General features: G+C 42.5%; 1 protein-coding gene across 9 annotated transcripts in view; it reads left to right on the top strand.

Annotated features, from left to right (window-relative positions):
• Window positions 1-12,373, top strand: part of cdc42bpab (CDC42 binding protein kinase alpha (DMPK-like) b) — a 65,359-nt gene that overhangs the window by 23,629 nt on the left and 29,357 nt on the right. For all 9 annotated transcript variants that reach the window (XM_070926415.1, XM_070926412.1, XM_070926413.1 and 6 more), the window contains exons 2-5: window positions 873-964; window positions 5,255-5,338; window positions 6,404-6,499; window positions 7,470-7,618. In XM_070926415.1, coding sequence (XP_070782516.1) covers window positions 873-964; window positions 5,255-5,338; window positions 6,404-6,499; window positions 7,470-7,618 — 421 coding nt within the window. The remainder of the gene's footprint in view (window positions 1-872; window positions 965-5,254; window positions 5,339-6,403; window positions 6,500-7,469; window positions 7,619-12,373) is intronic.

Consider the following 12,373-nt stretch of genomic DNA (forward strand, 5'->3'; position numbering starts at 1 on the left):
AGTGGTTGAATAGCTCTCCACAAATGAGGGAAATGCTGACTTTGTCAGCCATAGATGGAATCTGTGTAGCTTTGTGAGAGAACGCTGGCGACTCTTGCAGATCCCCCCACGGGTCCATTTTTCCACCAGGAACCACGACTGCAGGCCTAACAATAGCTAGCTTTATCATTCAGCCTCTCTGTGTCCGGTGTCATGCGCTACAGAGAGGTCCAGGTGGTCACTAACACTTTGATAAAGTACATTTATTAGAGTTATGTGAATATTGTGGGTCCCTAGTGGGTTACCATATGACTAGCACAGGTATATTTCTATAAGTCTGGGTTGTATACAAGGGTACATTTTCTAATTTTGGGTGAGAAAATGTCTGAACCTTTCCATCTGGCCATGTCTCCTGTCTGATCACAGCCATTGATAAAGTCCAGTTGGTCAATACGCACATTAAACATACTTCAACTCGATGCTATATTTTGTAAAACATGTATCCAACTGGTGATTTTCAAACTAACTTCAGCCTGGTGTCTGAGCTGTAGTGCAGCGGTATGGTTTTTTTTCTCTCTCACACATCAACACCTGAGTGTGACGATTGGGGTGTTTTGTGCTTCTTTGATTAACTGCTAAGCCAACATGTGATGTGATCGATCATTCACCTGCTGAGCGGAATCATACCGATCCTGACGCATCTCATCCTGTCGTCAACAATCTCCTCACTTTTTTAAATATAACCCTAATATCATATATATCCTAAAAATATGCTTTTCTTATTCTGCAATTCATTCAGTGACTCCTACTTTTGTGTTCTGAAGATGTAGTTTAAAAACACCATCGGTCCTCTTTACTTAAAGTCCTTTCGTCTGTCTTTCTTCTCTCTACAGCTAAACCCTTCACTTCCAAAGTGAAGCAGATGCGCCTGCACAAGGAAGACTTTGAGATCCTTAAAGTGATTGGACGAGGAGCCTTTGGAGAGGTAATGTACCTTCTGGTTTTCACACTCAACTTAACCATGCAGCAATCCATTACCGTACAGGCTGAGAACCTGCAATTTGGTTTTCCCCTTTTTTCTCTTTTGTGCAAGAAACAGGTGTTCTAGGTTAGTTTGGAGCATTTCCTTTATAGATGCATCATCTGCAGCGTATGTTTTTTTTGTGTGTACCTGTCTGTTTTGACAGGACACATCTCCAAATCCGATTCCTTGAGGCCAAGATTTTGCAGTTAGATTTTTGAGTAATACCTTCCAGTAAAAGGCTATATTCTTTTGTACCCTTATACCTTAATACCTGAGTTATAAAAGGCAAGAGTGTTGTTGTGTTTGATAGTAGATTACTTTCTGCTGCATTCCAGCAGCAGTACGTAGTATTGGTCCGCTGCATGAGCATGACTCTACTTGCTGCTTGAACAAAATGTTCAAATACTTCTTTCACACTTAACCCGTGAACAATAAATGAATTAGAGTGCCAGTGAAACCATCCAGTGTGCATTTACATGTAGTTGTTTGTTTAGTTTTTGCCTGTCTGTGCGCCTGTTGGGAGGTTGGAATACTTTTGTCACTGGGTTTCAGGTAATGATGTCAAAGCTGGGGAATGTTGGAGGGACAGGTAGTGTGGTCCTCAGCCAAGACTCTTACATAATGTCAGTGTCCTGCAAAAACCTTGCATCTTCACACTGACAGATTAGATTATCAGATGGATCGATTATCATAAAATGCGGGGTTTCAGCGCTGAATTGATCATCTTGAGCCATGCTACGCACTTCCAAGTATTTCATCTCTGAAACTGTTATTCCACATCTGTACAAACAAGTTTGTGAATTCCTGAGTTCCTTTTAGAAAAAACCCTAACCTCTGATAGGCGGATAGAGACAGAGAGAAATAAAGAACGTGATAGATTGATGGATATAGATTTGGACACGCCTGCCAGCGTGTAGCTGTGGTACTGCCACAAAATACTAACGTGCTCACTTGAGCCACTTGCAAGGAGTGCTGGTATGTGCATGTTTATGTGTGTCTGTGTGTCTGTGTGTCTGGTGCTACCTTGTGGTGACATTCCAGTGCCTCTTTTCCCTAAATCAGCTGCGCTAGTGCAAGTTTTACATGACAGATCAAATTGAATTAGCTTGAGAGACATCATGATTGTCTCATGGCTCCACTCTTAAAGTCACCTGATTAAAAAGCGTGTTGTAACGTGAATGTAATGGTGTAGCACACAGAAATGTGGAAATGTAGCAGTATGTAAAAGAACTCTGGTGGAATGAGGGACTTGTGACCAAAGCTAGATGTCATGCTGGCTCAGGGTCGAAGTTGTTGAAATTTTTGCACGGCTTTTGATAGTGTGCCCCATTTCACCATTGTCTGCAATTGGCCACCACTAGCACAGGACTAGCTCTTTCCTTTGCTCATTTTAAATATTAAAGCAGGACTTTGCACTCGTTTAAATTACTGTGCTAATCGGGAACTATAAACAAGGTGTGTCATTTTCTGTTATACGTTCATAAAATAAACAGAAGTTAAAAGGCACTGAATATACAGACATATGTACCCTAGGCAATGTTCTCAGCAGCAGCATCACAACACATTCTTCTGCAAGTCTGTAAGTGCTGCTACCTTAAGGCACCTGTGCGGCAAACCAACAAGCACCTTTGCCAATTTGCCTTTGTGGCTGTTGGCATCACAAAGTTAGGAAGTCATACTATATTCTAGATGGAGGGCTGTAATGACAGCCCTGTGACCTGAGGTCAGACCAAGCAAACATGGAAAATGTGTATTTTGGGAAGGCCTCCTGAAAAGTATAAAGGGGTATGATTTTTTTCTTTTTCTTTTTGTCATCACAAGTAAGGAGATTTTTAAGAAAACTGGAGATAGGAACAGAGTTGAAAAGACACAGATGGAGACAGAGACAGACGCAGGAAAACAAAGTAAAGAAATACATGCTAGAGAGTCAGAAAGGGAGGCGAGAGAGCTTGAGTGCAGGATGTTTTGATTTCATCCTCCCATTGTCGGCAGTGGGCAGAGAAATGGTGCGGGTGTGTGACGTTGTGGAGCTCATCTGATGAATGGACCAGTGTGTGTACTGGCCTCCTGCCTCTGAGAATGCTCCCATTAGGACTCAGTTGCCTCTTCACCGACACAAACGGGCCAAATGATGCTCAGTCTGGTGGAGCTCAGTGGAAAGTGTTTGTGCCAGGGTTAGAGGTTCTGCTCTCAACGGCTTGCCTTGCTTAAGATGTATGTCATGGGCCATCAGCCAGTGTTACATTGTTGTACTGGTTGTTGCATTGGGTCAAAACACTAGTCAGCAGCCAAATGCTTGTAAATATGGCCTTGGTTGTTAAGTCTGTCAGTTCTGTGGCCATTTTGGCAGATAACCGGTGTATTTTCAGTCTTTCTTTGCCACTTTAAAAAGTATATTGGCTGAGGAATAATTAGATTAACTGCTGTGGATTGTTTCATGCCCGTCCAAACTGATAAAACCACATTTAAAGACTCAGTTGACACTCTCAGCTAACAAATCACAAAGTAGAAAACACCTACAGTACATTTCCTGGGCCCTGCGGTGGACACCAGGCGTGACAGGGTGGACGTGATAAAGGAAGGAACAGTGGAGAGAAGAAAGGGAGAGATGGAGCAAAAGGACAAAAACAGCAAGGCGTTGCCAAGAACAGTGCACCCCCCTCCCCATGTCCTCCTCTCTTCCTCCTCCGTTCCTCCTCTTCTCTGGTGAGGGATCACTAGGGGAAATCCAAACACTGCAGGAATGTTATCATTGTATTGCATTAGCAGCATTCCCCGGCTCATTTAATAGACTACAGACCCCCTCTGTTGCATAGGGTGTCTGTGTTTGTTTCACTGCTCATCCGTGTGTGTGTGTGTGTGTGTGTGTGTGTGTGCGCACTTATGGATTCCTGTCTGTCTGTTTATTTGCATGTATTTTATATCCATTTATGCATATTTTGAATTAATAGAGTATCAGAAAATTATAAAGAAGGCTAAGAGAAATCAGCCATTATTGTTAAGTTTGCATGGACGTGTGCTTTGCCTGTCAGCTCGCAGTGGTTTGTCACAGCAGCTTGTGCAGCTCCTTTTTTGGCAAAATATGAAGCCAGAGCGGGGGGGAAGTTATGTCACGGTAACGTTCAGCAATTATCAGCGAAGAGAAAGCTGGCACATGTTATGTTGCTAAGGCGGCACGAGAGGGTTATGAGAAACACAATGGGAGAGTGTGAAAAGCTGAGCAGTGTAAGGTGGTGAAGGTGAGCTGGCAGGCTAACACGTGTCGCTGTTTTATTTACTTTTCAAACCCATTGCATCGCTCACTCATGGGGGCTGATTTGGTTTAGATATCGGATTTAGTGTGTGAGATTGTAGTAGAAAAGCTGGACAGTGCAGGGCCTCGTTATTCAGAGTTTAAAGGTGTTCAATGTATGGAGTGCGATGACAACTGTATGTCATTTGTTTTTGTGTGTGTTCATGATCTAAAATGATGGAGGAATATATCTGGGAATTTAAATAATGTTAGGTGGTATGTTTGTTATTTTTAATAGTGAAGACCACATCAATAATCTGTGATGATCAGAGACTTCCAAACATCACATCTGCATAAATCTGTCCATTCACTATTGATTTGTGCCCATTTACAAATCATTGGACACAGCGATTAGAGGAGTGTTCTTTTTCTTTCAAACTTAAACATGATTCATGCTTCCTACTAGCAAAGTCTGCAGTTTAAGTGCCCAGCTGTGTGTGAGTGTAAAGAGTGTGAGTGTGGGTCCAGGTGGAGTGCATCTGTTGGCCTTTTAGGTCAGCACTTTAGTATCTATGATCACTTCCTGCCCCTGCTTTTCCCTTCCCTTCTCCTTGGCTCCACTCCGCCCTCCCTTGTTCTCTACATTCTCTCCTTTTCTTCACCTCCTCCTCTCCCTCCTTCTATCTCATTTTGCCCCCTCCTGTCCTTCGATCATCCTCTCTTTTCCTCTTCCTTTTCAACTTTAACTTGTTCTTTTATTGTTCTGCCACAACACAATGTAAGAAGGAAAATGATGGCTAAAATTGTAATCATTATCATTTCGTAAGATAAATTTATCATTAGGCCATAAGGAGTTAATTAATTAGTTAAGGAATTAATTATCATTGTGCAGTTCTTGCATTTGTTCTTTTTCCTGTTGCTTCAGGGTTAAGATATTAAATCTGTCTGGTATTCAAACAACACACAAATAATTAAATGAACAACTTTTTAACACTCCGACTCTTCTTTCCTTCTTGCAGGTTGCAGTCGTGAAAGTGAGAAACACCGACAAGGTATTCGCCATGAAGATTCTCAACAAGTGGGAGATGCTGAAGCGAGCTGAGGTGAGCATCAACCCGCTGGCTTTAAAAAGCTTTTGCTGGAGTGCGCCAGTCCTGGTACTGGTTTTGGATACTGGGCCATTGCAGCAATATTAGTGGGGGGGGGGATCTTTAAACAAACTAATAATGAAGACTGATGATTAATCTCAAAAAGAGTGCCTGCTGTCAAGAGAAGCCACAACCCTCATTCATCCACACTCGAATCAGGCCTTTTTGATAAATGCATGCAGAGCATGTTGCCGCTTGAGCTGCATGTTTTTCTCATCGACTTCTTCCTGACAGTCTGACATTCCTGTTGATCCCCCGGGTCTTCAATCTCCATGCCTCATACGTCACAGGCCAAAACTGGTCCCTGCTCTGTGTGTGTGTGTGTGGCGCAAACGCCTGGACATGGGAAACAATGCAGAGCAACAGATGTACTGTAGACAGTGCACACTAAGGATGTAATTGTCGTCGTAGACAGAGAACATCAAGTATTTTAACTACTGACATTCGCAGTGCAACATTGGATGTGTTGATTGATAACATAAAGTGATCCATTTTCACAACAATCATCATGTCAAGGCAGGTAATCTGAAATAACCTGGTTATTATGAAACCTTTGTTTTACGTGAAGATGATCGGTAATCAGATTTCTCCTCTTATTTTGTACTGTATTTTTGAACCAAGACAGCCATATTTGAAGTTAACTGTTAACTGTAACTTGAGGAGTTTTATTCTGGTTCTTTTGGACTGGCAGAACAGAGAGAGGCCACGGTGTGTTTTGAGACATCACACATTTTTTGCAGTGTGTGCATGTGTTTGACTTTTACAAAAACAAAGCTGAGCTTGTTTTATTTTGTCAGAATTTGAATAGAAATATGTTGGACATAAGAAAACCATCCCAGTTTACGTTCCTTCTGCTTTAGTTAAATATTTTATGTCACTCAAGTTGCAACATTAAATTTGATGACTTGTTCAGGAAAATAGAAGGTAAAGTGGTGTAAGTGTGACATAGTTATAAATATGGACTGAACTGCTTCTTAAGCACGAAATCTTAAGCACGAGGTTTGCTGCATCTTTCTTTAGACGGCGTGTTTTCGGGAGGAGAGGGATGTGTTGGTAAACGGGGACTGCCAGTGGATCACCACCCTGCACTATGCCTTCCAGGACGACAATAATCTGGTAATATAACACTCTCTTTCTTCTTCTCTTTGTATATTTGAATATTCATGAACAGGAAATGTGTTTGTTTTTTTTCCACCGAAAGTGTGTTTCCAGAAATTCTTTCATTTTTCTCAGGGAACTTTTAACCTTGTCTTATCTGATGTATCTGCTTACTTCATACATCTCAGCACATTCAAACGTTGGTACTTTCCAAAGTAACAACCACAGTCTTCTACTGTGTAGGGCCACCTGCCACTTCCACCATTTCTCTGGCCGGTTCAGTTATAGGAAACAGTACCACCTCTGCATAATCGGCTGGTGACCTGCTGGACGCTGACCAGCACATTCACTTCTCGCCACAAAAAGCACAACATGACTTGGAATTGTAGGAAATTGGGCAACAGAAGTTAACACGGCCAAAAAAACGTTTATATAAAAGACCAAAAGAATGACTTTGGAGCTTGCTGACTTGTTGTGGGCCAAGCTCTTCCTCGCTGCCATTGGCTGCTGGAGGCAATCGCTCTCTCTCTAACCTGACAGTCTGTCCTCTCTGTGTGACCCTGAGTTCAAATGCCAGGACTGCTTGTCATTCCATTTCCCACATTCTCACAACAAATGCTTTACCCTGGACACTCCCCAAGGCTTTAAAAATATACCCCGCTGCTCGTCCAGCCTTCTATTTTTAGGAAAAGCCTCAAAAGTTAAGAAGCGTTTAGGCGCTCGCTGCCTCAGTGCCCCTCTGTAGTAATGATACTGTGAGAAAAAAGGGAGAGGAGGGTGGGGGAAAGGAGGACTGTGTATTTTTGACTTTCTTGTGTGACTTTCTTGCTTTGTTTTCTACATAAATCATCTCACTGTTTCACACTATACTGATATATTTCTTTTCTATTGTGAGTTATTCTGTTCTGCACCTTTGTTCATTTCCAGTACCTGTCATTGACAATTATCTTTCATTTTCTTTCTCTCTGTCCGTCTCTTTTCTCTCTAGTACCTGGTCATGGACTACTATGTGGGCGGTGACCTGCTGACTCTGCTCAGTAAGTTTGAGGACCGGCTGCCAGAGGAGATGGCCAAGTTCTACCTGGCTGAGATGGTGCTGGCCATTGACTCTGTTCACCAGCTACACTACGTCCACAGGTGAGGTGCAGGCAGAATGTGTGTGTGCCTGTTCGAAGGTGTGAATGTGTGTCTCTGTAATTATTTGTCTTGGAGAGCAACAGACTGAGCAATAAGTCCTGATGATGGATGTTTAGTGTATTTACATTATTCTCGCTGCGTGGGCAATTTTCCTGCTGTGGGGAGCCACTGCAGCTAAATGAAAATATTGGAGAGCACGTGTGTGCACATGTTCAGTCATCATCACTGAAGGTAGTCAATACCGCTGACTAATTATAGGATATATTAGTTTGTGTTCCTGTGTGTGTTATTATTTCACACAACATTCCCCATTTGAGGTTTCTGTGTGAGTGTGTTTCAAAGGCAGGATGTCAGTGCTTAAGAAAATAAATGCAGTGCTGGAAGAAGTACTCCGATTCTTTTAATTAATTAAAAGTATCGATACAACATGTCCAAAATCCTACTTAAGTAAAAGTGCAGAAGTACTATCAGCAAAATGTACTTAAAGCGGCTGTAATCTGTGTTTTTATGATAATAAAAGTGAAAACAATGTGACAATGTGAAAGGTGTCGCTCATAGTGATGAACCTACAGAGAATTATCCCCTGAATCTTTATCTCCCCTCAGCTTTACAGAGCTTTATCATGACTTTCAGCTCATTGAGCTGTCCGACCCTCAACTTTACTGTTTTGGTTCACTCTCACCACTCTCATAGCGTCTTTTTCAGCTGCAGCAGGCAGCTGTTTTCAGGGAAAAAGCTCTAAAAACCCACTGTATACTACCTGCTCAGCACCAAATGGCAGACAGACATAGTTAGAGATGAGCTGGTGAACACAGTGGAGCATTTAGCAGCTAAAGAGCCAGATGTTTCCCCCAGGAGCTGATAGAGACCAAAAACAGAGCTATAGAAGAGTGAGTATTGGACTGAGTCAAAGACATTAGCCACGTGGGAAGAGACGAGACTCCAAGTGAAGGATGATGTTACTCGACTGTTGGATGTGTAAATAAGCAACAGTTTTCTGACATGTTTGCTATATGAACTTAAAAGGCCATGATATGTTGATGTTGTGTTCACAACTTGTTTCAGGAAAGTGGAAGAAATAATCTCTTATTGCAGGCTTAATGTATCAAAAATAAGTATTTGTTCTGCAGAAAATGGCCCCTGTATGAAATAGTACTATATATGAGTTTATTAGATTGATAATACCCTAATCCTGTTGAAGCTTTTCGAGGTGGAGCCATTTGTAACTACTTTATATTCAGTCAGGTAGTTTAGTCCAGTGGTTCCCATCTTAGGGGTCTGGCAATACGACATGTGATTAGACTGTACTTCAGCAGCGAGCAAGCAATAGGTTAAGAGCAAATGCTCAAATACAAAATAATGTTTGCAGCGATTTTATCAAAACATTATGCAAGCCTTCAAAACTCTCACAAAACCTTTTTAATTTGATTTCAAATTTTTTTTCCAGTTTCGAAATATGACACGATATTCATTCCATATGTTTCCAGTTACAGACACTTTCACTCATTCACTCATTTCGCTGAACTAAAAACAAACAGCCTAAAAGCAGACTGCTCACACCCCCTGGCACTTAAAACCGTTTTCTTCTGTAACATAGATGCCAAAAGAATGTTTCAGCCAATAGAAGATACCCTGGGGAGCAGGAAGTTAGACTCTGCCAGACCGGAAGTGGTCACGTTGGCATGTTAACACAATTACAGCGTTGCTTTCGCCGGGGGCTCGTCACAGCAATTTTGTTCAAGGGGTGAGGGAAGGACGGATAGACAGAGGGAAAGATGAGAGATGGATAGGGAACAAGGGAGGGTCAGTCAAAGGGAACGATAAAGCCAGGCGGCTTGGTGGGATAACGTTTTGGGTGTGTCCGTAGTTGCTCTGATCTCTAATAACGCCACTGGAAAGTCAGACAGCAAGACGTGTACTGAGAGACGACGGAGTTATAGAGAGATGTAGATATAAATGTATAAGTAAAGAAAGGGAGTGAATGAGAAGAGAGCAGGGAGCCACTAATTGTATGGTGTTATCTGGGGGCCGTGGGTTGGGGTTGGCGGTGGCAGCGGAGACGGGGGAAGTGGATGGAAGGAAAAAGGGACAGGGAGGAGGGGACAGCACTGTTTCTCTTTGAGTCCCCTTGTGGACGCTTTGGGACAGTAATGATAGGGTATGGGAGGTGTGTGGGTGGGGGTGTGGTGCTGTTACCCCCCCCCCCATGTACCAACCCCCCAACTCCTCCCTTTGCTCTCTCTCTTCTCGCACACACTCGTGGGAGATTTGAAAGCTTGCTTTGTAGAGGGTGGAGACGGCCAGGCCTGTCCCCCGAGGAGGGCGTGTCCTGCTGGCTGGTCCCGTCTGATGAGTGTGTGTTTGGGTGCACATGTATAAGGGTGTGTGTATCTCAGTGATGGTGTGTATGTGTGAGTTTGGTGTGTTTCCTATTCTCATGACTAAGTTAGAGTACAATGCATTAACCCTGTAATTGAAAGGCTCTGATGTCCATTAAACAGAAAACCAACCACCCTCTATTCATGGCTCACTTTCAGTTACACCAAACACACACACACACACACACACACACACACACACACACACACACACACACACACACACACACACAACCAGGCCACTGTCGGGAATATAAATGGGCAGGTTGTGGCTAAACTGCAGTGCAATGGTTTCCCTGCTTTTTCCCTTGGGAATCACAATTTTAATTTGAGGTCTCTTACTAATGCTACTGTGACCCACCTTCAAGTCCCGATCCTGAGTTTAAAAACAGCAAGAGATTTATTAGCACAGTCCTTTTTAAAAATACCATATTAGCTCCACCACCTGTTTTTGGGAAAATACTTTTTTTTATTTTTTTTATTTTGAATAAAAGACAGTAGGAACATCTTTTACATGACGTCACATAGAAGCCAATTACAAGAAAATAACCCACAAATATGTCAAACTATAGTCACTTGGCATTTATAATTTCAAAGAGAATCAGCATCTTGATAGCAACTACAATATCAGCCAGACTTGTCCTGTAAGGAGAGTTTTCCCAGTCCGATGATAAGGTAGTCAGTATAAATCCCGTATCTGTGCCGTTAGCAGACATTCATTCTGTTCATCATTATATTGAAACACTCGCTGGAGGAAGTCAGAATGTATTTTTCTGGAAGTTAGCATTTTTTCTTTTTGAGTTCCTCATCACGACATTCAGTTACACTGGAAATTCTTGGCTGTGTGATAGATGATTCTGTCTCACACACACTGTTTCAGCTGTTTTTACTCGCTATAAATGTATTTCCTCCGTAGCAGCAAAACACGCTACATAAGCCATGAGAAGCTCCTGTATGATAGACTGGGCTAACTAAACACTTTTAGGGCCGACTAGCTCCAACGGACTCGCACATTAACATGGAGACACTCAGTAGCCTAGCAGCATTAAGGCTACAAACAACCCATGGCTTTTTAGAGGACTCAAACATGGTACACAAGACGTGCTGCTTCAATATGTTTATATCACTGCCTCATCTTGTGCCTTTTGCTGCTTTGTAGGGCTGGAACGGCTGTTTTAGTTTGCATGTTATGTGTCTACATATGTGGCACTCCATTGTCTGTGTTTTTACTAGAAATTATGATATTAATTATTATTAATAAATATATTAAAGGAATGGCTACCTTGGTAGAAACAGTATGGCAAAGTGTAGAAAATGTATATAGTCTCATGGTATATGTCACCATATTGCCCAACCCTAACTTATATTATTTGTACTAATAAGGTTATTAGCCTGTAGTCTAAATTATGGCACAGCTCATAATGTGTGCTTTTTCTTTTGAATAGTTGACCTTGCCACAATGTCGGCCCATTTAAAATTAATAGTTGCAGTCCTGTGGACACTGATGAAGTTGAAAAGAGCCCAGATGAAAGAAATGAAGAGCAAAGAGCCTTGAGGTCAGCCTTCTGTCCCCCTCGGCCGAGTCCCACGGGAGGCAGCGTGTGTTAGAGTCGGACGCAAAGGGAGTGTGTGTGTGTGTGTGTGTGTGTGTGTCGGTGTGTGTGTCGGTGTGTTCATTTATTCAGTGGTCAGTGATCTGCGTGGCCTCCCAGAGGGGCCTGACAAACGTTTCAATAGGCCATCTCAGCATGGCTTTGTGCTGCCTAGCACCACATCTGCCTGCCACGGGAGTGTGTGTGGTGTGTGTGTGTGTGTGTGTGTGTGTGTGTGTGTGTGTGTGTGTGTGTGTGTGTGTGTGTGTGTGTGTGTGTGTGTGTGTGTGTGTGTGTGTGTGTGTGTGTGTGTGTGTGTGACAGTGCCTGATAGAGTGAGAGTTGAGGTGGGGGTTGGTTCATGAAGGACAGCGGTGTGTGTGTGTGTGTGTTGATAGACAGGGGAGATTTGTTGTGATCATGCAGAAGAGGAAGACAGATGACACACACTCACATGAAATAAGATGTTATGCGAAGGTGTGACAGTTAACATCTGTTCTGAGTGGGGTCTTACTACTGTAGAGTGCTGTGTAATTGGGTGTATGTGTGTGCGATGGTGTGTGTGTTTTTTTCCCATTGATTGCACTCTTTGTTTTATTATTGATCAGGGCCATGTGTCTCTCCACAGCCCAGTGATCTAAGAGAGAGCAGGGCTCCCTCTTCTTCTCTTACAAACACATACACACACACACTTAACCATCATTTATCAAAGAGCTTCATTCACATTGATAACTGTATATATACTGTATAAATGACTTCTTGGATGTTAGAGGTATTTTCCAATT

Source organism: Enoplosus armatus, chromosome 19, assembly GCF_043641665.1.
Source record: "Enoplosus armatus isolate fEnoArm2 chromosome 19, fEnoArm2.hap1, whole genome shotgun sequence".
NCBI classification, from domain to species: Eukaryota; Metazoa; Chordata; class Actinopteri; order Centrarchiformes; family Enoplosidae; genus Enoplosus; species Enoplosus armatus.